General features: G+C 47.5%; 10 protein-coding genes across 10 annotated transcripts; 5 read left to right on the forward strand and 5 right to left on the reverse strand.

Annotated features, from left to right (window-relative positions):
- Window positions 1-1,943: 1,943 nt before the first annotated feature.
- Window positions 1,944-3,059, forward strand: BU24DRAFT_497497 (lytic polysaccharide monooxygenase; the record flags this gene model as incomplete). Its single annotated transcript, XM_033534272.1, has 3 exons — window positions 1,944-2,465; window positions 2,524-2,713; window positions 2,767-3,059. 3 exons carry the CDS (start codon window positions 1,944-1,946, stop codon window positions 2,859-2,861), a joined length of 807 nt encoding a protein of 268 aa, XP_033377233.1. The 3' UTR covers window positions 2,862-3,059.
- An 860-nt stretch (window positions 3,060-3,919) lies between these two features.
- On the reverse strand, window positions 3,920-5,919 carry BU24DRAFT_87894 (MFS general substrate transporter). The gene is made up of 5 exons (XM_033534736.1): window positions 5,597-5,919; window positions 5,527-5,544; window positions 4,828-5,470; window positions 4,749-4,775; window positions 3,920-4,639 (listed from the first exon to the last, which is right to left on the reverse strand). The coding sequence occupies exons 1-5, from the start codon at window positions 5,806-5,808 to the stop codon at window positions 3,989-3,991; spliced, it is 1,551 nt and encodes a 516-aa protein (XP_033377234.1). The 5' UTR covers window positions 5,809-5,919; the 3' UTR covers window positions 3,920-3,988.
- Window positions 5,920-8,055: 2,136 nt separating this feature from the next.
- Window positions 8,056-9,104, reverse strand: BU24DRAFT_87907 (DUF1168-domain-containing protein). The gene has a single exon (XM_033534737.1). The coding sequence runs from the start codon at window positions 8,893-8,895 to the stop codon at window positions 8,278-8,280; it is 618 nt and encodes a 205-aa protein (XP_033377235.1). The 5' UTR covers window positions 8,896-9,104; the 3' UTR covers window positions 8,056-8,277.
- A 962-nt stretch (window positions 9,105-10,066) lies between these two features.
- On the forward strand, window positions 10,067-11,987 carry BU24DRAFT_437462 (phosphoglycerate mutase family protein; the record flags this gene model as incomplete). The annotated part of the gene is made up of 4 exons (XM_033530209.1): window positions 10,067-10,081; window positions 10,151-10,258; window positions 10,332-10,759; window positions 10,823-11,987. The coding sequence occupies 4 exons, from the start codon at window positions 10,067-10,069 to the stop codon at window positions 11,985-11,987; spliced, it is 1,716 nt and encodes a 571-aa protein (XP_033377236.1).
- A 2,060-nt stretch (window positions 11,988-14,047) lies between these two features.
- Window positions 14,048-14,864, forward strand: BU24DRAFT_468317 (uncharacterized protein; the record flags this gene model as incomplete). The annotated part of the gene is made up of 9 exons (XM_033532513.1): window positions 14,048-14,082; window positions 14,137-14,198; window positions 14,256-14,279; window positions 14,332-14,355; window positions 14,411-14,440; window positions 14,497-14,562; window positions 14,620-14,655; window positions 14,714-14,734; window positions 14,788-14,864. The coding sequence occupies 9 exons, from the start codon at window positions 14,048-14,050 to the stop codon at window positions 14,862-14,864; spliced, it is 375 nt and encodes a 124-aa protein (XP_033377237.1).
- Window positions 14,865-15,441: 577 nt separating this feature from the next.
- Window positions 15,442-16,603, reverse strand: BU24DRAFT_359211 (GroES-like protein; the record flags this gene model as incomplete). Its single annotated transcript, XM_033524032.1, has 3 exons — window positions 15,442-15,737; window positions 15,792-16,343; window positions 16,453-16,603. The coding sequence occupies 3 exons, from the start codon at window positions 16,601-16,603 to the stop codon at window positions 15,442-15,444; spliced, it is 999 nt and encodes a 332-aa protein (XP_033377238.1).
- A 1,354-nt stretch (window positions 16,604-17,957) lies between these two features.
- On the reverse strand, window positions 17,958-18,640 carry BU24DRAFT_428890 (putative 40S ribosomal protein S22). The gene is made up of 2 exons (XM_033529589.1): window positions 18,502-18,640; window positions 17,958-18,252 (listed from the first exon to the last, which is right to left on the reverse strand). Exons 1-2 carry the CDS (start codon window positions 18,627-18,629, stop codon window positions 17,988-17,990), a joined length of 393 nt encoding a protein of 130 aa, XP_033377239.1. The 5' UTR covers window positions 18,630-18,640; the 3' UTR covers window positions 17,958-17,987.
- A 432-nt stretch (window positions 18,641-19,072) lies between these two features.
- On the forward strand, window positions 19,073-20,644 carry BU24DRAFT_428891 (uncharacterized protein). The gene is made up of 2 exons (XM_033529590.1): window positions 19,073-20,034; window positions 20,098-20,644. Exons 1-2 carry the CDS (start codon window positions 19,400-19,402, stop codon window positions 20,321-20,323), a joined length of 861 nt encoding a protein of 286 aa, XP_033377240.1. The 5' UTR covers window positions 19,073-19,399; the 3' UTR covers window positions 20,324-20,644.
- A 653-nt stretch (window positions 20,645-21,297) lies between these two features.
- On the forward strand, window positions 21,298-22,581 carry BU24DRAFT_87984 (uncharacterized protein). Its single transcript, XM_033534738.1, has 3 exons — window positions 21,298-21,877; window positions 21,933-22,172; window positions 22,248-22,581. The coding sequence occupies exons 1-3, from the start codon at window positions 21,623-21,625 to the stop codon at window positions 22,395-22,397; spliced, it is 645 nt and encodes a 214-aa protein (XP_033377241.1). The 5' UTR covers window positions 21,298-21,622; the 3' UTR covers window positions 22,398-22,581.
- Window positions 22,582-23,090: 509 nt separating this feature from the next.
- On the reverse strand, window positions 23,091-23,843 carry BU24DRAFT_468322 (uncharacterized protein; the record flags this gene model as incomplete). Its single annotated transcript, XM_033532514.1, has 1 exon — window positions 23,091-23,843. One exon carries the CDS (start codon window positions 23,841-23,843, stop codon window positions 23,091-23,093), a length of 753 nt encoding a protein of 250 aa, XP_033377242.1.
- Between the last annotated feature and the right edge of the window lie 816 nt (window positions 23,844-24,659).

Consider the following 24,659-nt stretch of genomic DNA (forward strand, 5'->3'; position numbering starts at 1 on the left):
TGTGATAAAATTTTGCCCATCATAAACCCAGTCTCGTCGAAATTATAGATGTCGTCGTCAACGATCCCCCACTTCTGTTTCCACTCCTTCACTACGTCGAACCAGCGCTTGATAATCGCTGGATCCTCGCACTTAGCTCGCTGATAGTCGTATGGACGGCTCCAACGTTGTTTAACCTCCGGAGTCCGCTTTACAAAGTTATCAACCCAGTTCTTGCCAACTGGCTCTGCGCCGCGTGCTCGCAGGAGAGTATCAGCCATTTCGCGCACGCTCTGCTTCGTAGGCGCAAATCCTTGATCTGACTCCTCAATCATACGCCGAACTATCGCCTCCTCTTCTAGTTTATTCATCTTTTTCGAATTTGGCTCGCAATCGGCTCGTAGAGGGATTCCAGCGTGTCGACTTTGAAGGGTTGATCGGGGAACGTTATAGATCTCTGCTGCGCGTTTCACGCTTTTTACGCGTCGGGAACTAATATCAGAGATAGCAAGTAATATATCAGCTTCAGTATAGGGCTTTTGTATATTGTGTTGTTGAGACATTACGCGCAATCGACGCGCTGGTGGGGCGCTCATGAAAAGGTGCCAGCTCGCTTGGGGTGCCAGCTCGCTTATGAAACACGTTAACTATTATTTAGGATAATTTTAAGTTTATTAAGAAATACTAAAGAAATTTATTAAGAAGATAAGTAGGGAGATTAAGCACATTAGCAAAAAATGGAGGAAGAGCCGATTGACAGCAGACAATGTAAGGTAGTGACTTGTTATGGCTACTCGTGTGATCGTCATCGCGGAGTTGTAGTCCGGAGATACTCTTTACAGGTACATGCAGAGATCTACATGGGCGAGTCCGATTCCACCGAGGTTTTCTTTCCTTTAATGAACTCCGTTTCGGTCGACTCCATTGAACAAAGATGTCCTGGCATATCGCAGGATACAAGTACACTAGTAAACCCCGGGAGATGCAATGCTCTATGTAGAGAGATATGCTCGGACAGTATCACCTGTTACTACGACTTGATTAATGCGTATACACCGGTGACTCCTGTATCAAACTGTGCATTCTGCAAGGTGTTCTTCCAGTGAAAATATAAAAACAAGCCTAGGGTATACCTTCGAGAACCGCACCCAACCTACTATTGTTCAATCTTTCCAATAGTGTCTACATATTCGCTCTTTACAGACTACACGATCGTTATACAATTTATCAAGAAACCTTCTACCAACAGCTATGCAATTACTCAGGGCTTCTCTTTTTTCCCTTTTTGCGACTGCTACTCTCGCTGCAGTAATCAATACCTCCAACATCCAAGCTGCTCCACCTACTGCAGGCAATCCTGGTACCCCACAAGAGGACAATAGTCGCAAAGAGCTCGAAGCCAGAGCCATAACCAACCCGTTCAGGAGGTACACAATGATATGCCCAGGGACAGATGGGTATGTCGATTTGTACCCAGACAACCTGAATTACCCGAGGTACAAGTGCACAGATCACCTGAGGTGCAGTACCATCGATGGTCAGCTTAAAATTGATGGATTGGAAACCAGCCATGAACAGAAAATAGGGTTGCGGAAATGTAAAGAGCTAAAATGTCGTTGTAAAGGGAAGAAGGATTATAACTTTTCTGGGAAATAAGTAGAATTACTTGATGTATTGAAGCTTTCAATTTCCTAGCAAAGCAACAAACAAGCATGTCCTACTTGAAGTATTAAGCTTCTTACACTCCTTATTTTATTAGGCTATATGAAGAAATAGGTATAAATTCAATATATCCAGTAATAATTCTGCAAGAGCAAAATCTTGACTGCAACAACGAGGTAGCATTGCATATAGGGATATAGTAGGACTTACTACATTTAAAAGATCTCTAAAGTCGAAATCAGATCGCTGGACTGAACTAGCTTTTCTATCACCGTGTAGTGTCTATCACGCTTCATTTAGCAATGAAATACGCTATTATCCTCCTAGTTGCTCTGGTCTTTCGCCAGTCCCAGGCACACTATCTCACAGGTCGCTTGATATTTGACAACCACTGGACTGATACTTGGGAATATGTTCGCAAGATTAGCCCCTATGATGGACCCTTGAGCGATCCAAACCTCGCCTTGGTGTATCCCAATACTGATCCCGCTTCCCTCGATTTGCGCTGTGGTCGCAACGCTACCAAAAACTGGTCTACAACAAAAACAGCAGTGCTGAAGGCAGGCGACAAGGTTGGATTTGGAGCTGGAGCACCAACAATAAGTTTGGATAAAATTGCACGCATCTATCACCCTGGATTTGGCTCGGTGTGGATGTCAAAGTCCCCCCATGATGATGTCGACAGATACGAAGGAGATGGAGATTGGTTCAAGATATTGCAAATCGTAGGGCGCACAGAGCAGTCGCTTGACTTCGAGGATCCAGGAAATAAAAACCTATACGACAGATACAAGGCAATGTGGGGAACATTCAATGTCCAGAGTGTAAGTTCTGTTACCACTTCATCACTACGCTAGGGCCTTTTGATGCTGACGCTTACAGTGGAACTTTACCATACCTGCAACGACACCACCTGGGAAGTATTTGCTTCGCTTTGAACACGTCTTCCCGAATACATATGATAGCCAATTTTATGTGAATTGCGCTCATATAGAAGTCGTTAATCCTGGCGTCGTCGGGACTCCCAGCCCTCTAGTCAAGATCCCGGGGATCTATGAGCGGGGTCAGCCCGGTACGTACTCAAGGGCGTAAAGAAACATTAACAGACGCTTACTCATTGCCTAGACGTTTATTTTGATCATTATAATTCGTCTTTCATCGAACATCCTGAAGATATATCTTGGTTCATCCCCCCTCAGCCAAATGTTTGGAAGGGTTGACTAAGAACGATGTTTGATAAATATTATCACGGAAAGATTCCCACTATGAAGTCTGGCTCAAATTTTGCGATAACTGTTGCTCTGGTAAAGTAATCAGCAATTTTCTTGTTGCCATGAATGATCTTGTTGAGGACAGTGTGTGTTGTCGAAGCGTTCCTCTTCAAGACACCAAAGCTTTTGACTAGAAATGATCTGGGGCATGGAAATAAAATGCAAATTTATGCTATAGTCGAATGTTAGTGAATGACCCACAATGAATGCTCCATGAAGTCATATGACACGTAGATTGCTCTGCTAGCTGCAGGGCCAGTCAATGAAACATGGCCACTCATAGATGCAGTTGTTACAATTCTTTAATATACGGGTAAATTGTGTCAATGCAGAATCGGATCTTCACGCAGCTATTAGGACATGTGGGCGGATGAATCGATTCTATCCTAGATTTGGGAAAGGGAAGAAAGCGTTTGCATAAGGTTTGTTGTGTTTAGCTTTGGGTTTCCTCATAGATGTACATATAGGCATGTTTGACTGCGTAAGCTCATGATGATATCATCCTAGAATATCCAAATTATCCCACCTAATTAAAAATGCTTTCAAGAATCACCATATGTGAAAGCCATCCACACGTATCAGACGTGTACACTGCATGTAGAGTGAGAGCGACGGTTATGGCCACAGGAGACAAAATATTGATGATAATTTTGACACCACCAGATAAGTAAGAAGTCATAAGGATATAGACAAATTTCCACCCTATCTGAAAAGTTCTGCTTTATTGAATGGTTGAATCATTTTGTTGTCAGAAGACGTTGTCTAGAAAATCGAATATGCGGTCAAGTCGTTGTTTGCGATTGATTTGTGCACAACATACTAGATTGAGGAGATAGTGTTTCTTCGTTAGCTGAGACGAACTCGAAAATACAACAGGAACGTGCCCTGAGGCTATTCCAAGATGTTTCTGATAAAGGACAATACTGTTCAGCAATTTGAAGAACGGGGAGTCATTGTTCCTCTTGCGCAAGGGCTGCTACACAAATCTAATGATGCCCAAGTACCCCGAGGGAGCCGGAGATTCAACGGTTACAATCCGAAAATTACACCAATACCCAAGTCGTCATTGAGTCTTCTTAATGCTCTGTTTGCTTCCCTTGCGCTTCCGCGATCAGATCTGGCGCGACGTCTTTATGCGCCGACCCCTTCAGATCGTGCTCACCCATTTCGCCATCCCATCCATGTGCCACCAGGTAGGCACGGAATCTTTCATCTTCCAGCCTCAAATCATCGCCCTTAAGGTCGCGGACAAAGAATCTCGTGACTAGCATACCGGCGATACCACATATTGCGGCAATGATAAAGGTCCATCGTTTTCCGAGATGATTCTGGATTGGGGTGAAAGCCTCTGTACCAAGGGCAGCGCCGACTTTCCCGATTGCAGCAGAAAAGCCATAGCAGGTCCCACGAACTGCAGTTGCATATGACTCGCTGCTAATGAGGCCCAACATATCGCCAGGCCCCAAGTTGCCTGAAGACTGCATCAAGCCGTAGAAGACAACGAATAGGGGGATGATCCTAGTAATTTGGTCGTACGCACAACCAATTATGAGACCAAAAACGAGATAGCCGCTGAAGCCAACCATCATTGTGCTTCGACGGCCTATCTTATTACAAAGATAGGCACCAATGAACACACCAGGCAGGGCAATTGTACCGAGAAGAAGCTGGTATTCAGCAGTCTTCACAATGTTGGAACCTTTCACAACGCTGGAAATGATCGTGCCCTGTAAGTTTCTCACGTCAGCTACTGAAGATATGCTAGCCCTTATACTTCGGCGATAGAACAAGCTGAGTAACTTAAGTTGATCTGCGGGAGAGATTCAATGAACTTACGGAAAAAACCCCATTGGGGAAAGTAATCTAGATTTTCGTTTAGATTTGAATGAGAGTAATTGCGATGGTGGCCACTTACGAAGTCATACAGAAACCACGCCCCAGCAGTTCCGATCAGATCCTTCCAGTAATATCGAAGAACCAAAAGGTAAGGTACTCTCTTTTTGATAGCACCGCGCCTGTAGAGTTTGGAGTTGAGCATTTTCATCCGGAAGTAAAAGACAGCAAGCGGGATGATACAGCCAATACCGAAACATACGCGCCACACGGTCGATAAGTGGTTGACGCCAGCTGCAGAAATGACAATGAGGAAGATGATCACTGCGAGTGGTCCTCCAAATGAAAGGGGTAGATTGGTGACGAGAACGAATATCGGTCCACGGTTCTTCAAAGTTCTCTCGTTTGCTGACTCGCTCGCGCTGGTCGAGGCAGCTGGATATTCACCTCCCGCCCCAAAACCAACAATACCACGGGCTATGGTCAGCATCCAGAACATGCCTATTGTGGTAGTTCCATGAGCAGCAGTGGCGAGAATTCCACCAACCACAACCATTAACGTGGTGAGGATGATGGCGAATTTGCGTCCAAGATAGTCACAAGTAAGGCCGACGACTACCTGGCCAAGTACCTCGCCTACGAGTAGAGCATTGGAGACTCGAGTTTTGACCGCGGCAGTGTACACCTTGGGATACTTCTTCGTGAACAGCACATTCAACATCGTCCTGTGAGCCGTCAATACATATAGAGAGCACATATCGTTTTTGCTAGTAAACCTTACATGAGATTGTTTTGATATCTGATGGGCGATGAGCATATTGCATTTCCGCCATAATTAGGTCATGACATACCCGTCTGAGGCTAGGCCAGCGCCAGCTGCGATAATAGTGAACAAATCTGAAATCCTTTGCCGTCTCGTGAGAGCCTGTGTTTGGGACGGAGCTAGATCCTCAGAGGCCACTGACTCTACGACGGCATTTGAGGTCTTGCTGGTACCATTGTGCTCGTCAAGGGAGGTGGTGGTGTTCACCTCGAGACTATCAACGGGTGTTGAATTCGCCATTGGAGTCACAGTGGGAGCACAGTTGAACAGTTGGTAGTTTTTCGAGATGACTGACGTAAGTTCGATGAACTGGAATGAGGAAAACAGTCAAGTACCCAGGCTCTTGAAATGGGATTGCTTAGGGACTCTTGCACGAAGGATGGCGACGGGGTCTTTATAGTAGAAGAGCGGCAACAGAGTGACGCGGACTCGTATCACGATATATACTTGATGGTTAACGTCCTAGTTTATGACTTCTTTCCTCCGTTTTTTACCATCCTGATGAGAGCGCATGCCTTCTTCGTAGCATCTGATTCGTAGGATAATCAGAACGCTCAGTTGTACACTCTGAGCGCTATCTCGTGCACGTGGATTCAAATACCACATGAAGAGAAGATACAGTGCCACAGCTTGGAGAAGCATTAGCTAGGGCCGTATAGGCCCCTGCGTCGAGGCTTGAACAGGTGGATCAAAGCCCTAAGCGCGGATCTGAAAGCGTCTGTTTCACAGTCTAGTATCCTTTATATGGAAGCACCCCGTATTCTTTCCAGTAGTCTTGACTAGAAGCCACGGTGACCGTCTTGTTTGATTATAACGATGGGTATTGTCCTTGGCTAACAGCCCTGTTATACTTTCTATGTTTCGATATGAGGACGACGACCAAGTTGTTCTTGACTATGAAGGATATTTGTGTGCTCGCCCTAGCAGACACGGAAACGGCGAAATCATCGTCCACTACGCAGAAATTAGGTTAGATGTATCATTTGAAATATCATAGGCAGTCGGCATCGGCAATAACCACCTAGATCCAAGTCGATTCGGAAATAAGTCTCAAGGAACGTTGCCCAACTTGTGAAATAGAGTCCACGTGGGCAGCATAGTAGGCTTTCGGAAGGGGAGAGCTCGCGCGACCACGACCCGACTACGGATTGCACGGCACGCCACCAGTACCCTAGTTGTCTTGACAAGTATGAATACGAAAGCTTGCGCAAGCTTGCGAAAGCTTGAGTGGAAAAAGCGAACTTGGCCCGTTGCAATGGTAAACCTAATTTGTGTTCCCAACGCAATGATGTGAGTAGTTGCACAGCTATGAGAGGAGGCAGATCGTAGAAAAGGTTGGCTGGTGTTGCAATATTGTAAGCGTACGATTGGCTGAGTCGACCCACACCACACACACTTAACTCCTGTGTACATATACACATACTACCTCGTATACAGATTGCACATACGAAAAAACTTTGTATCGCAGATGTGTCGTTCGTGCGATCAATGCCCTTTCCAGGGCCCTTCCAGGGCCCTTCTCGCCTATTGTGTCGTCACCGAGGATGTATCATTGCACATGGATTGATATCACTTTCTTTACGGGCTCGATACCTGGAGAGGAATCTGCTTGATAGTATAGTTATTCCTCACTTTAATCGCATCCAAAGATCCACTTCCGCCTCTAGGGACACTCAACGAAATTTCAGAGAAACCAAATACCACTACAATGAAGTTCCAACCATGGTCGCTATCAATACAGCCATGAACATGGGTCGGGTAATAGTTACAGATAGATGGAATCATCATTGCTCTTCAGACTGCAGTATTGTTCAAAGTTGGCAAAGAGTGATAATAATTGTCAATTGTTTAACGAAAAGATGATGTAAGGATTGGACTACACAGATTTCAGATCTAATGACTACGACCATAACCGTTGGGATACTGTCTTTCGGACTGTTGGTAAACCAATGTCGATGGATCAGCATCCTCACAGCTTGATACAACTGCGTCGATACCGTGTTCGTGGGGATTCATCAATTCCTTCTCTAACCCCCTCCTTTCCTTTCTCTCTGGTTATACCAGGTGATCTTTAGCACTTATTCCGTCAATCATGAGTGCCCTAATCCCCGAAAGTAGATAGGCAGAAAATTGCCCAGAACTGCCCAGAATTGCGCAGAAGTAAACCAAATAGTACTGATAGGTGTTCGACCTGAAATAATCTCTGAAAGACCCATGTAGGGATGGCCAAACTATGCATGCAGCCTCTTGGCAAGGTACCGCCATTATTGACGCAAGATCAGATGAGGTTCAGGTCGATTGGCGTTGACTCGGTCGCTGTAGGCTGAAAGGAGATGGAATACAGGGTATGCGAGGGATTTGGGCGAGCACACACAACAGTGGCTGGCATATAGGTCATAAAGTTGTAGTCGAACCTGGGTTGTGACTTGAAGACATAACAGTATTCTCCCCTTGATGTCATATTATGGATATCTTTTGCAAACTCGATGAACTTACACCACCTTGCGACCGCACCAAGATAGATGACGAAAGTCCATAGGTCACCGAGGCAAACGCAAACGCAAATATAGGTCGGAAGGAGGGCCAGAGCAGGGTCGATATATTCTTGGATGCTGGGATGATCGCCACGTTCTGGTCCTGAAAATCGGCGATCAAGAAGGCGCCAGATAGGACTAGTATTAGGGTGAGATGGGTGGTTTTGGCTGTACGTCAATCGTCGTCTTCGATGACAAGGCCTATCTCAGCTGCGTTCTTGACTTCCCCGCCACTTTGTGTTTCCTCCTCTTCTTCCTGATGACGCTTTTTTAGCGCGGAGTTTGGCGCGAGCTTCTTGATCTTATTTCCTTGCGTGGGTAGATCAGCATCGTTGTCATTAGCTGAACCATTGGCAGAACCCTTTTTCTGCTTCGCTTTTCTGGCTTTTGCCTTTTCTCGTTTGGCCCTGTTCTTCTCGGTCTTCTCGCGGTCTTTCCTGTCCTGCTCGTCCTTCTTCATATTGAAGTCTTTTTCATTCTCCTCCTTCTTGACCTCCTCGTCCATTGCTCGCAAGCGTTCATACTCCCGTCGACGACTAGCCTTGTAAACATGGAATTCGCCCGAACCAGCACCTGCGCTTGAACCTTGAACATTGGCGACGATCTCTGGGGGCGGGGCGACGCCTTTTTTTGGGCCCGAACTTGGAATGTGAATATCGCGGTCGGGCTTTGCGAAAAGGGCCTCGACGTCTGCGGCATAGCCAGCTCGTGGAGTGAGTGCTCGTCGCTTGACGGGGCGTTTGGAGCGTGGATCGGCGGACGTGGGGATGGACTCGGGAATGTTTTCAGACATGATGGAATGTGAGTATATTCGTTGGGAAGCGAAATCTTGATCAGTTGGTGTTGACGAAGAAGGAGAAGGGCGAGGGTGAGGTATGAGGAATGAAGTGTTATGACATGAGAGTTGAACAGAATGGAGAGCGAAAGGAAGGAAAGAAGGAAGGTTGATCAATAAAGGTAAGTATGAAGACGGCGAGACAATTTCAGTATTAGTCGTAGTAGGTACTCGTACTAATACTCGTGATGCAAAAGAGGATCATCTACCTATGAGGTAGATGTACTGTGTACCAATGTATAGATACAGGTAGTCAGACAGTCAGGATGAGGGAGGAAACTATTTGACGCGCCGTTGCCCAGTACGCGCATTCTGTAGCATCACGTGAGTAAGATACGGGAACGGCACGTGATTCGCCCCCACGTACCTGCCAAGAAAGAAGGGTGCTGTTCTAGCCCTCCCCCGTCCAGAATTTCATCATCATCATCATTACTATAGGGATATACCTAGGTGCCTAGTTACTATACATATAGGAAGTAGAAGAAGCGCAAGTAAAAGAAAGAATAGCATCAGAAGAATAGCAAGAGTAGGAAGACAAATAGAAGGAAAAAGGAAAAAGGAAATGGAGTTTCTAATGTTCAATATAAAGTGCTGGGCATTTTCCATAGTATGTACGGAGTACACATCATATTGTAGTAAACTACCTATATACATACTGTGTTAGGTACGTCTAATTTTTGGGGAATATTGAGACTTCCTGATCTGGTCCAAGGATGAATCATGAATTAATTAATAATGTTGAGAGAATGGGATGGGTGGCGGAGTGTTTTCCATTTATTAATTCTGTACATCAGTTGACTGTAATGAATTATTTGACAATCGCCGCCACTGCCACACAACCCCAGTACTAAGTAAGTAGTGCCTCCACCACCAAGCTCTCATGAAACACTCACCTACACCTACACCTACACCTATTACGCCCCTGGAAAGACACAACTACACCTCAACTTCTTCCACATTTACCACATCTTCCACATTACAGACACTTCCATCGCACACTCCCCGACCTCCTCCCCATAGATACCTCCATACCTCCTCCATAAACCCACCCAACTACGACCCCTCCATTCTCCACCTACTTTCTTCACCGGCACGCAATCCATATATTCCCAGCAAACCCAACGCCACCATGGGCAAGCCGCGGGTAAGTATTATCTGCCCATGACGGCAACTGTCAAGCCATACAAACCCCTTCTGACACATGCACCATCAGATGATTATCCTCGTCCGGCATGCCCAGTCCGAAGGAAACAAGAACCGCGACATCCACCAGTTTATACCAGACCACAGGGTCAAATTGACACCTCATGGCCAGAGCCAGGTATGCGCTCGCATAACCTCCGCTTGTACATACTCAAATTCATTGCTGATCAAAGCCCACGGAACCCATATAGGCAGAGGAAGCCGGCAGACAACTCCGCTCTCTGCTTAAGCCAGATGATACACTCCAATTCTTTACGTCACCCTACCGTCGCACGCGAGAAACTACCGAAGGCATCCTCAAAACTCTCACCTCCGACGATCCGACCCCTTCTCCATTTCCACGTCATAAGATAAAGGTCTTCGAAGAACCTCGATTGCGTGAACAGGACTTTGGCAACTTTCAACCGTGCTCGGCCGAAATGGAGAGAATGTGGCAAGAAAGAGCTGATTACGGGCATTTTTTCTATCGAATTCCTCACGGAGAGAGCGCCGCAGATGCATACGACAGGATAAGCGGATTTAATGAGAGCATGTGGCGCCAATTTGGAGAGGAGGATTTCCCCAGCGTCTGTGTGCTCGTGACACATGGACTCATGACAAGGGTATTTCTTATGAAATGGTAGGTCGTCGTACATGCGTTGCACCTCCCGCGCAATCCACAATCACGCTGACGTTCCTTCAGGTACCATTGGTCTGTTGAATACTTCGAAGATTTGCGAAACGTTAACCACTGCGAATTCATCGTCATGAAACAGAATCCTACAAACGGAAAATATATATTGCAAAACGAACTTCGTACATGGTCAGAACTCAAGCGAAGAGCGGCCGCCGCAAACCCGACGGGGCAAACTCCAATTTCAAGTACCCCTAGTAAAGGTTTACCAGCCCCAGGAGTCTTGCATTCTTCTCCTACCATCCCGGTGCGCCGCTGGGGAGGTTGCGCAACTGGTTGCACTCATGACAAGATGAACTGGCCCCGCCGGGCCATGCGCAAGAACACCGCCGACTACATGGGCGGTACATTGCCAGCGCCAGCACTTCCTAGCGGCATCATTGAGGACGAAAAAGACGATCACCCAATCGCTTCTCAAGAAGCTGAGCACACTCCGACCATTGCCGAACCTACGCCTTCAAAGTTAAGTCGGAAGCCAAGTACTAAGACTATCCCTGGTCCTGCGATGCCCCTTACGCCCGCTTCCCCTAATGACGCATCGGACGATTCTTTTACTTCGGATGATGCAGCGGGCAGTAGTGACGGCGACAAGGCTACAGCCTCGGTTCCACGTACACAGCAGAATCCTGCCCCGAGAACTGCAGCGATCATGAGGCACTTGCATCCGCCTCCGGGTGTAGCTCGCACTCGAGCTTCTGGTGATGGATTCTCGGACGACTCGGACTACTTCCCAGGCATGCAACATGCACATGCTTACTCGTCGCCCTCGAAAACGACTAATGGGAATCATGGGCGATCCAGACTGCGGGCTAGTTCGAAGCATCGGCAACAGAGTAAAGAAACCAAACTTGCTCGTAGAATGAGCGAAAAGAATTGGATGGAGGAAGGTGGCCTAGGTTCCGGTGCTCGAGCTGATACTCTCGGCGATGGCAACGAGACAGGCAACGAGACATGTTCTGCGGATCGAACCGACTCACCAGCTACTAATAATCACTCCGAAAAGCCAATACTGCGTGAGGCGTTGAAGGGCGACATGATCGTGGAGAACGGCGAAGATGAGTCCGAAGATGGATCTGACAAGCTGGCCATGCTTGCAGCGCAACATAAGGTGGGGGAGAAGGATATAGAACGATTCAAGGAGGAGGACAGGAAGGGATTCAGCGAAATTTATTAAAACCATGTAACGATACCACGAGTAAGATCGCATTCAGCTGTAGACCGGCGGAACACTCTAGTCAGGACCGTTTTAGCGACTAGGTGCGAATGATATCCACTGTTTTTGCACTTTAAAGTATGCTCTTGTCGTGCAATTCGAAGGGAAACGCCTGCACTTACACGCCAGGAGGGAGAAGAACATCATACTGTCGCAGGCGAATTTCGCGGGAGGAAGATATGGAAGTACGTAGTGCAGATTGTCAAGGGGATTCCGGGAGTGTGCTCCACCTTCTGCCGTTGCAATAGCGTCGGGACAATGATACATAGAGGTACATATCGAACCAAATCACTTGCTTTGAAGAGGGCGCACCGCATCTTCTCTCGGATGCATCATATTCATTTATCAATGTAAGAAAACAGATGATTTCCATCACATCATTGCCCTCGGTCTGACTCTCAAATGTATAGTGGTCTTATTGGATAGATAGGCATGATATTGTAAGTAGGACGATCTCCCTACCTCTCATGTTGGCTTACCCTAGATCAAGGAGTCGTCATTGGTATACGTAACCCATCCCTTGGTCCTCCATGCCTCCCTGTTGAATACTGCCATCAATGCAAAACTGGTAAATGGGGTAGCTGGGGAAGGCGTCCAGGTTTGCGGAAGAAATCACAAACATGCCTGACAGACATTTAACCAATGAGAATATGAGTCTTACCTCGGTGCATCTCGATCCTCTGTTTGTACCACTTGTGCAATAAAGCACACCCGGCTTTAAGTCAATTAATGTTATATGTTCGAGCCCTCTAGATTTAAGTATACTGCAGGGTGCTACACACTGTGCCTGGTACCTGATACTTACATGTTTGTGTGCAATCAACCGCCTTCATGGCCTAATCACATACCCATGTACCTGGCAAGTTGGTTAGCTACTCACTACTTGGGAGCGCGCGCGTTCTAGATCAATGTCGGATGTAAAAATGTCGGAAATATTGACCACCACTTCACCATTTCCTGCACAGTTCTACAACGAAGACTGTTTCAATTTTTAATGTCGATGTGCTCTTTCTCGAACTGACCCTGAAAATCACACTCTCCTGGTGAAAAGTGAAACCGTAATGTGAGCAACCCGCTTGCCTATGTGGTATTCATCTTTTGTAATAGACGTACAATCTCTGCTTCGACATGTATACCCGGGATAGTGGAATGAGACAGAACGTGGATGTTCCTAGAGCATTCCGTGATGCTAACAGGAAACTACACAACATTTTGTACTATAGCTTGCCAATTCTCCTACTTTTCTCAAGAGTCGTCGCAGGAATATCTGAAGATATTCTGCCACTTTTTTAAGGTTAAAGTCTTCGTGCGTAGCAGCACTCAAGAATAGGCCCGAAAGCAAAGTAGTGATTTTATCAATGATCCTCCAAGATTGTGTTAGGGCAGACTCTGTTTTTCTGCTGAGGTGCAGGGTTAACTGCGTACTCGCCACATTGTGAATCAAGATTGCGGGCTGGTCTAATTGCGAGGACGTCATCTCAATCAGCTACCTGGAATGTTCCGAGTCCACTCATTTTGGATTAACATGGAGCTGCGCAGCCTCTGATATGAAGTCCACCAACCGGAGTTCGGTCCTTCAAACCTTGCCCTCTATATAGACCTAGTCGTAAACCTTTTTGGGTGTGCTGATCGTTGCCAATGGAACTTTCCGTGTACAGGTTCCCCGCATATGCTCATTTCATTCAAAAATGGTGAATAGGAGCACTCCCTTTACTATCAGCGGAAACCTTCTGACGGGCCATGCTTAAACGCCTAACAAACCATGAAAGACTACTCCTAGGTGTCATATTACCTTTCATATGTGTCCCCTGGCGATTCATTTTGCTAAATTAGCTATTTCATGGAATGGATCACGACAATCATTCAGCAGATGTAGCAATACAAGAAGGGAAAATGTGGAAGGGGTGGGAGAACTCGAGTATAAAGAGAGGGTTGAATCCGGAGAAAGAAGATTGTATCACCAGGAACATCGCTTCTGCTACTACCTCCTTTGAAGATAATCGAGAATCCTACGCATCAAGATGAAATTCGCTTTGCTAGTCCTGATGGCCGCAGGGTGGGTTCCAACATGATCAGTCCTACATTTGATTATTCACTAAGTCTTCACCAGTACCATAGCCGTCCCTGTTGTTGAACGTCAGGAGGCACCCCCATCTTTCACTGGAGGGTTTCGTAAGTGGATGGAGTTCATGCATTGAAGAAATGAGGCAGTGACTGACAGTCGCATAGCACCAGCACCTACGGGGGGTTTCCGTAAGTGGGCATACATAAACACACATAAGAGCGACTGTTAACAATCAAACAGCTGGAGGACCAAGCTTCAGCTTCCGTTAGTGACATAGTCTTAGAATTAGAAGGTTTGGTCGTTAACTAACAGTGGCCAGCTTCTGGACCGCTCCCCACCGGCGGGTTTCGTAAGTAGTATCTTATTTAATTGTCAAATCCGTTAAGCTGCTCACTGCCAATGTAGCCATTCCAAGCGGCCGTCCGAGCGGCCGTCCAAGTGGTCGTCCAAGTGGCCGCCCCACTGGTGGAAGTAAGTGAAAAGCTCTCCTCATTCTACTAGGCTACATCTACTAATATTCTCGACCAGGACCCACTGATCGTCCCGTACCTACAGGCGGATTTCGTGAGTAGCGATGTTTGGTTGTTTGACCTAGGACAGTTAGACTGATCTTTGACCACAGCTGTTCCCACAGGTGGCTTCCGTAAGTTCTCACTGTATATGTATTCACAAGTGGCTTCCTAACAATCCACATAGCCGGTTTCCCCTCTGGAGTTCCCTCCGGATTTCCAGTACCCTCGGCCCCCCCAGCACCCCCAGCACCATCTGCTTAGGCGATTGGAATCTCCTCTAACGCCGATTTCTATGGTTAGTCATTGTAGGTGGAACTGATTGGATACATTCGTTACCGCAAGATACTCTATATCGTTGATGGGCAAGTTACATATAAAGTCAATATAACATGCGACATTGCTCATCTACAAATCATCCTTCTTTGTTCCTGTGACGACATCAATCATAAGGAAAGACTGCTACTAGAATAAAGCAACATACTATCAATAAATGTTTACTTCGTATCATGCATTTGCTAGAACAAACCCACGCAGTAATCGCACATCAAGCGGGTGCATGGAGGGGCACAATTGCAGGGCCAAATTCAGATATAGAGGTCATGATAACGCTAATTCAGTATATTAATCTATAAATATTGTATCATCCCGTCTATTCGCCAAGTCTATCCCAGATCATCCGTAGCATCGTGTAAAGGAACACGATAATGACCTAGACAAAACACAGATTCTCCTCTGTTCAACGCCCAACGGTGGTATCTCTTACTGACACTGACACTGAACTCCACTTCTAGAAATTGCTTTTGGACACCCATTATTTGAAAACCACAGAATTAGCAGCCTAGTTCTGGGGCAAAAGAACACCTCGGTATCTCATCTTGCCATCCTTCAAAGTCTGCATTGCCTCTGTAATACCATCTGCAGTCAAGGGGAACTCGTTGATGATGGGCTTGATGTTATGCTGGGCGGCAAACTCAAGCATCTTTCTGTGCTGTGCGCGAGGGGCAACAACGGAACCCTGGACTCGGATGCCATTGAGAAGGAGAGGCATGTAGGGAATGGAGAAGTTGCCTTCGGCGACAGAGAGAGGGAAAATCTTGCTGTCAGGCGCCATTACGGGCAAAATCAACTCCCAGTCTAATTAAGGACAGTTAGCAAAATTCACTTCGAGGCCAATTGGTTTTGACATACCTGGCTGAGCACTAGTGGTAACAAGCAGGCAGTCGACTTTGCGGCTTATATCCAACTCGGTCTTGCCCTTCATGGCAATAAACTCGTTTGCGCCCAACTTGGTAGCCTCTTCTTTCTTGCTCTCGGTTCCAGAGAAGACAACGACGTCGCATCCCATCTTGCTGGCGAACTGGATAGCCAAGTGACCTAGACCACCGACACCCATGACACCAACACGATCCGTGGGCTGGATGTTGTACATACGAAGAGCGTTCCAGACTGTTGCGCCACCGCACATGAGAGGAGCAGCCTCCTTGTCACCCAAGGCGTCAGGAAGCTTGAACAGGAAGGCCTCCCTCCAGATAGCGCGCTCCGCAAAGCTTCCCTGGTCAAGATCGGCGAATCCGTACATGGCTCTCTCGGGGCAGTATGTTTCCCTTCCCGTGAGACACCACTCGCAGCTTTCGCAGGAATTGTGTTGATAACCCCATCCGACGCGGTCATTCTTTTTCAGGCGGTGAACGTTGGGTCCAACCTCTTCGACTACACCAGCACCTTCGTGACCGAGCACCACTGTATGTAACGATCTGGTTAGCGCTGCACAATAATTCCCATGTCTCGTGACAAATCGTATTGCATGGTTCCTGATGCCCAATTTGCATGTTGACCTGGGGATACATACTGTCTACGGTACGATAGTGCTCGTCCGTTCCACAAACGCCGGAAGCAGTGATGCGGACAAGTACCTCGCCATCTTTGAGACCAGGCCGCTCAGTCGTAGACTGAACGATCTTGCCGTCTTTAGTGCCCTTGTACACAGTATATGAAGGCATAGTGGTGATTGAGGAATAAAATAATCAGAAAATAAAACTATATAAACCTAGATTGGTGTCGAGGTCGCGGAGTAGAGCTGAACAGTTGAAACTTTGATGAGAATCGAGTCCAGAGAATGAGGGCTCAAAACCTTTTAAGGAATGACCTGGTAATAATTTTTTTTTGGTCTAGGTACCATATTGAAACATGGGTTTTGGCTATGACGTTGTGTGTTAGTGATGTCCCAGGTATCGGCCATTTGTGATCGCAAAATTTTGATCATTAATCCTAAATGTTGTTAAGATCTTAACTCCGCCAGGCACATTCCATCCTGGGAGCCCTGTCTTTGATCGGTAGATAGTCCCGTACGGGAATCGTTGCAACAGTTGGACCGTAGCGCTGTGGGTCTTGAATGCGCCGAGGTGAACTTGCTTCAAGGCCAAAGGCCGAGATAGAGACACTTGTTCTACTTCCAGACTGCCGACTTTTGCAGATGCTTAGAGCCTTATCGATGTCGCGCATATCTGTGGCGTCGCTCATTGGAAGGAGAGCATTATGAACAATAAATCAATAAATAATCAATCAGTATCATATCTTACTATCTTGTAAGCGTGTGCTTACAAACCGGCCATTGTCGGCAAAAATGCGACGACGTTGGACGAACATCAGTCCGCTGTTCATGCCCGAAGATCTTCGAAGAGTGCGAAGATTTTCGTGGAGCATGTACATAGATTCTGGAAGCTATGGTGACGTAAGACAATTGGTCCGAAACCACCATGCCAAGAGTCGCTCATATTCCCATTCGACGTCACGTCCTATCTATTCGGACTCTTCAGATACATGTATGATGCTTATAATTTCATTTCCCAGAATTCGTCGAGGGGCTTCACGTGTTGGTGGTGAGATCTGGATCAAAGGGCCTCACGCGATAGATATTGTCTTTTCCCCATGACCAGTTGCTACGGAGTAACTGGGTCACACTATTAGGCGTTCGGATGTGTTTTGAAGATGGCTCCAGTATGTATTGGTACCAATCTTGGAACGTTAGTTCGAGTGCGATATGTAGAGGAAGCTAGACCCGAAAGGAAGTGAGTCGGCGGCGGCTCGATTCCCTCCAGGTTGGTCTCATAAACAACCATTACCAGCCGCCTTCAACATGGATGTCATCTCTCAAAACGGCTTGATAAAGACGAAAGTATAAACGTCTTGCGGTAGCTGTTTGGGGTAGAAGGACAACTTCTAGGGGATTACAATTGTTGCGACTCAGGGCTCACGATATCAACAGTACAAAGAAGTATTTTCGTCAAGGTCATTTAACTTTTTGTCATTTTGGTCTGCAAGCACAATCATGCATATCACAACTATGCTGCATTCCGGATAGGCCCCAATGATCTAGCCAATAGTCTAGTAGAAGAAACCGATGATCTTTCCGGCAACGTGCTTCCTCCTGGCCTCCTCGTGGTCAAGGATACCAGCAGAGGTGGTGAGGACGATGTAACCGAACTGACGAGAAGGAAGCAGCTTGACGACCCACTTCTCGAGGTCACGGAGCTGGACGTTGTAGCGAGGGCTGATGACACCTGTCTTGTTGATGCGGCCGTTAAGCTGGATGACGATCTTGCCGTTGCGGTGGTCATCAACTTCCTCGAACTCGCCAATGTAACCGTGCCTGGGACTGAGTCAGTATGTTGCGAAAGAATAAACATCGGACATCATGTGAAAGAATCCGAGGACGTGTAAGATCCTTCGCGAAAAAACAATCTATCGGGAACTTAAAGGGCAAAAGTCGTAGGGGTATCAAAACCATTGCCTAGTTATCAACCCGAAAGGATGAAAGAAAAGAGAGGAGAAAGTAGAAAAAGAGGGGGAGAGGAAAGAAAAGAAAAGAAAAGAAAAGAAGAAGAGAAATGAAACCTACTTCTGCATGGTCTGGAGGAACTTGATGATGACCTTGGAGGAAGGGCGGATCATGACCTGCCTCTTTCCAGCCTTCTCGGCGTTGTTGATGGCGTTGAGCGCATCGTTGAGAACGGAAGTCTTGACCATTTTGTCGGTATTGTAAGGAGATTCTCAATGGCAGGAGGGCGACTGAGGTATCTGGAGATTGTTTCGTTAGCCTTCAGAAGCCAGAGCCAGGAGAGTGCCCCTCAGCATGGAACTGGGGGTTCTTCAGCTCTTGTTGCGAAGGGAAGGCGTATCGCAGCCATCAATCAATGACGACGGTGCGATTGCCAACCCAGGCATTCTGAAGGGCACTCGGGAGGAGGTCGTCAGTGCACATACCTCGATTGTTGGGGGTGATCGTTGGGGTGAGGACGTAGAGCAGAAATTGTCGATGAAAAGAAGAGTCGCGAGCTTTTCTCGCGTTCTGTAGTGGAATTTTGCAAGAGCGACAGTGCGCTTGCGCGGAAGCGAGACGGGCCGAACATGGTCTGTGCGGTGGGGGTCCAGGTACGAATTAATCATAAGTGACACTGCAATTGGGTCAACCAACACAAGACATCAGATGGGAATTAGTATGAGTTCATTGATCCGATTGTTACCAGTGACTTGCCGATACTGTCAAGGATACGATTCCTATATGCCAATTGTCATATCACTGGCGCATGCGACATATCTGCGCGCGTGTTAGGGTACAGAGGACCTATTCGGACTTTCATCATTGGCACGTGAGATGCCGGTTTACTGATATCATGACGTTTTCCAACTGAGTACCCAGTACTTTTGTCAACAAACTCTCGCCTTAGGTCGACTCGCGTTGGAAACAACATACTACGTAGACTCTTACGTCGTCACAAACATAAGCTATCTTCGTCATGTCCTCGGAAGCTTGCTGCACATGCGCAGCGCTTCTCTCCTCTATTCCACCGACATACGATGAGAAGACCGAGAAGCCTTCTCGGTATGAACGGCGGCTTGAATGTTGCCACCGAGCAGTATGTGCGCGATGCATAACAGACAACCCGCGGTTCGCAACCTACTGTCCTTTCTGTCAAGTATCAATAGTACCTTCGTCGCTTCCACAAGGCTTGCTTCCACAAGGCTTGCGCGACCCCCCGGCATACTCGCCACCATCTGGCAGTGAGACTGTAGAAGGGATAACGGATACGGATGGACTTCCACCTTACACCACACATAGCTCTCTAGACAATGGCCGAATCATACCACCGAAAAGCTCCGTTGAGAAAGCTGCCGACGTGCTACACTTCGTGGACCACGACCTTGACTCCGTTGCCTCGTTATCTTTACGATATAATGTTCCTGCGGATGCTCTCCGGCGAACGAACGGACTCTATGCTGATCACTTATTAGCAGCACGCCGTACCGTCCTGATACCAGGCGAGTTCTATAAAGGAGGCGTGAGCTTAAGTCCAACACCTTTGGAGAGTGAAGAGGAAGAAATCCGGAAAGGCAAAGTGCGCAAGTTCATGGTCGGATGCAAAGTTGCCGAGTGAGCAGAACCTTACTATATTTGTGAGATTATGTTCGTGAATATTGGCTGACCAAGAGGGAGTCTCGCTCCTCGATATAGATATGACATGGCGCTTATGTACCTCCAACAGGCAGACTATAATCTCGATGCAGCCATCGAGGCATTCAAAGCTGATGAGCGGTGGGAACAGAAACATCCGCTCGAAGCCGCCAGGAAGGGAAAGTCGAGTAATAGTGTACAGGGCGTTGGAAAGTGGAGATGGGCTTTTGGCGGCAGCGGGGGAGGCCTCACTGGCCAGTTGACTTGAATCGGAACTTTTGACGCCGAATTCTGACTTTGACCCTAGCTGGTACTTTGTATGTACATACATACTTGTACAAGTATCTCTCAACTGCATAGACCTAGACGATTGAATGATACTCGACTCGCGTTTAACCACGTTGTTCAGCCGTACCCGTACTATTATTTGTGCGAGTACCATCATTTGCATGGACAATGGCGATTAGTAGTGTTCTTCATACAATGGAGGAGTTAACTAGGCCAGACAGAAACCATGCCATGGGCATATAAAACTCATTCTAATTGGGTACATCCAGTCCAAACAAAAGGAAGGAGAACTTTCTGCATATTTCTGCTCTCTGCGTCTTGCAGTATTGCTCTTGTAGATGTTGTGGGGACTCCTCCTACTGTGTACAAATACAGTCATTGATGTTTTCGTGGTTGGCTGTGGGACACCAATGGCCTTACAGCATTTAGCGCCGACTCGAAGCCCTAACTACCACGACTACCTGCCTGCCTGCCCATGTATGGACATGAACATCATAGAAGCGCTGGCTGTCACTTTGCATATTACCGTTTCAGACACTTACCCCCTGCCTAATGCCTATCCCTTTCACCTGGTTGGCCAAGTCATCATACCCCATCGCGACCAGCAATCTGGACGAGCGCTCCGCTAGCCGAGAGATGGAGAAGATCGCAAGCCCCGGGTGCTTATTCGGGCCCCCCAGGGCCGCGACGAGAGCAAGGGGACGAGACAGCTGCATAAAGGTCTATTATTGGGAGATGGTGGAAATAATCACTGCTAAATGCGCTCGACTCGGATGTCACCACGAACTGAAGCCGTGCAGCTTACGCGCTGGGCGTTGAACCCCACGCATCAAAGCAGAGCACCATGCTGGGATTGTGATCAATAGAGAGCGATGGGCCTTTTGCTTGCCGCTGTGAGGGCCCGTTTGGTGCTACTCTTTTATTTTTGGCGATGCAGGAGGGTTGTATGGATGGTGTAGGCCCATGAAACATCCACCGCGACCAAGCTGTTTTAAAGGCAAGGTCAACCCACCCCTTTGTGCGTTCTCATCAAGACACTCAGGCCAAAAGGTTTATACTTCGAAGAGGGAAGCTTTTCTTTGAGAATTTGTTTCGTTCCTTTCATTTCAGTCTCCACATTTCTTTCTTCCCTTGTTCGATTCTTATTTTCGAAGGTTGCTCCTGGTTGTGCTGCCTCGTTACTTTTATTCGCCATCTTTTCTACTTAGATATCTTTTCAGTACTAGAAAAGAGATATCAAACGGTCCTTCGTCAAGCAAAATCATCATACACAGTCGCAATGCAGATCAATCCCGCACCGCTCCACATGGCCCAGGCCATCATCATGGGACTATCGGCCGCGATGAGCGTCGCCATATTGGGAACAGCTGCACACACTCTTGACGTGTTCAACAAGCAACAATCGTCAAACCCATGGTGGCTTCCTCTCTGGCCTCAGCACTTTGATGTGAACGGCGCCAAAGCCCTGGTTGGATCTGCAGTCACGACACTTGTACTCTGCTCGGCCTTCTTGGTCGTCGCTCTCGTCCCATATGTGAGGCATCCCGGACATTCACTCAACGGAGAAGCCAACTAACCTTCAATAATAGTTCAACCTCGCGAACAAACACACTCTCCGAGCCCTTCTGGCTCTCGGCACCACCTTGCCGTCTACTCTCGTTACTCTCGTCACCGTCATCTATGCACACATCCTCAACCACAATGCTCCCGAACTCGACAGCATTCAGACATGGACATGCAAGTACAAGAACAGCCAGCCGATTGAAGAGGATATTTCCCTGCCGAAGGGCATGGGGAACGGCAACTTCGGTTCACTATGCAGGGAGAGCGTGAGTACCCCCCTCTCCATAACCCCAAGACTTTCTTCTGTTCTCTGTTTACTAATATTGTATTTTTCTCGGTAGAAATTCGCACTGTACGGCACTCTTGTTGTATTCTTGTTGCTGAGTGCTTCTATGGGTCTCGCCATCGTCACTTGGCTTGCCGACAAATGGGCTGCAAGGAAGACTCGCAAGGAGATGGACGCCAACGGCAATGCGATTAGCATGAGCTAGAGCTGAAGGGACAATTCGACTATAGCGAGCAGAACCACCAAGCTTGAAAGAGAAAGGATCTCTGGAGTGTCAGCATTGTACTGTACATTAGGTTCTTTTAGGGATGTTTTGTAATGAGAGGTAAACCATCTCTTCATACCCCAGCAGTTAGTTCAGCTCCGGGATGGTATGAATCAGAGAACCTGCATGGTCAGGTCAAACGTGCTGTCAAAGTACAGAAAGGAGTACCGCAGCGTTGTAATTTAGTATTTACGTGGAGATGTCTGAGTATTTTGGTTCTCTTCTACTTCTAGGCAGGCATCGGTACCTGCATGGCAAATGCCCACTCTATATAGGGAGTATGAGAACATAGTTTCCATTCACATGCGTTATTCTGTCCCACATCTAAGGTCACTGTTTAAATGTCTGAGTGACTTTAGATAATAATCAATTGGCTTCCAATCTGATTTCAAAAAATATCTATTCATTGGTGGTCTTGATGTCCAAGACTGAAGTTTACCGCCCTGCGCTAGGTTTGGTGCCTCCATGAATTAATGCCAAACGCCGTCTCCGATGACCAAGGTCCACCTCGTCAAGACTACATGCTCAAATACAATGGTGTCATTACAATATATATGTCGTGTCCAATCTTCTAGGCCAACGAGTACTCCATGATTCATGATCTCGTTTGGATATGCCGGGAAGAGTGAGACTTTATTTTCGCGGTCTTTGCCACAGATCTTCATCATCCGCCACGATGTGCGGTAGCTGCGTGGGAGATTGATTGGCCGAGTATTCAATGCCACAAGATCCGCGGTCCAGAGCGAGGGAGTTCAGTTGCCAGTGGAGCTGCTCGGAAGCATCGTTCGGAAGGCTGATACGTTGCGCGCGTGTCTGTGCCGGCCCGACAGACAGGTCCTTTGCCGACATGGCCAGGGAGAGAGAGTCTATCTCGGAAGCGAAGTCCGCATCTTCACGGCTCATTTCGAGTGCGGAACATACGTTGCTAGGCCGTGTCGTGGATCTTAGGTTCGATTCGTAGATCTTGTGATCGTTGGTGAACTGTACTTCGAGTTGGCGGTGCTCGCTGTACCATTGCTCGTACTGCTCTTTCGTCATCTCGCCAACTTCCGGATAAGACGCGTTGTGCTGGGATTCGCGTTGTTTCCAGATCTCGCCGGCCTCATTCTCCACACATTCGTGGCAATAAAATGGTAAGCCTGGGGCGTTGGCGAGTGGGTCCAGACAGTTGGTGCCGCAATCCTCCACAAGATCCGTCCGGATGCGATGCGAACAAGACAACTGGTGATAGAGACGCCCACGGCAGGGCGCAAATCGCCTTGCCCTGAAGTCATTTGTAGACGAAGTTCGGGACACTTCCGAAGTAGACAAAGATTCGGGGTTTACTTGCTCTGGGCCGGCACTCCAGCCAAACCGGCAGGCCATGACTTTATTCGCATGATCCATTGTATCGACTGATATTGATGAGGTGGAATAAGAAGAGGGGTGAAACACGGTACTTGAGAAATCCATCGTTCGAGTTGCCACACCCAGGATTCGGTGGAAGCACGCGAGTGTAACGAGTGATGAGAGGCTTGGTGAAGGCGTACAAGGACGAGAGACCGATCGTTCAATCGTGCAGGATTGAAAAGAAAGAAGGGATAGCCAGATAATAGGGAAGAGGCTGTGCAAGACGCCGGAAGAAGTTGTACGGAGGAGAGATATGTGGTTATGCAAACAGTTAATACGAGTAGTTAACTACGCGTGTCGCAACTTATCGTGTCCCCGTGATGCCAAGTTTTCCTTCACAACGAAAACTGTGGTACGGGGGACACATTATCTATCGAAAGAGAGTGAATTCTTTGAGGGTTTCGTACCACTCTCTAGTGTTGAACGAGTGGTGGCGAAATCAAGTTTCGAAGTCGTGCGATGGTGATGAGATATGTGTGTGTAGGGGACACGGGGGGGTGTATGGTTGAGGATGAAAGACAGACGGGGATGGTGTGAATGGAGGTTTGATGATGAGGGATGACGGAGGACGGAGGACGGAGGACGGAGGGAACGGGGGAGACGCGCGACGACACGAGACGGGGACACAATGAGAGAGGAAAGAGAGGGAGAGACAGACAGTAGCACGTAGGTAGACTTGGAGAGAGAGAGAGAGGCTGGGGCTGACGTAGAACCTTCTAGTCTGATTGGCCACTCATCCGTCTCAGAAGTAACGACAAGTACCTCCACCACCACCACTCCATCCATTTGTTACAGTGTGTACGGAGTAGTAAT

The sequence above is a fragment of the Aaosphaeria arxii genome (genome assembly GCF_010015735.1).
Source record: "Aaosphaeria arxii CBS 175.79 unplaced genomic scaffold BU24scaffold_15, whole genome shotgun sequence".
NCBI lineage: Eukaryota > Fungi > Ascomycota > Dothideomycetes > Pleosporales > Aaosphaeria > Aaosphaeria arxii.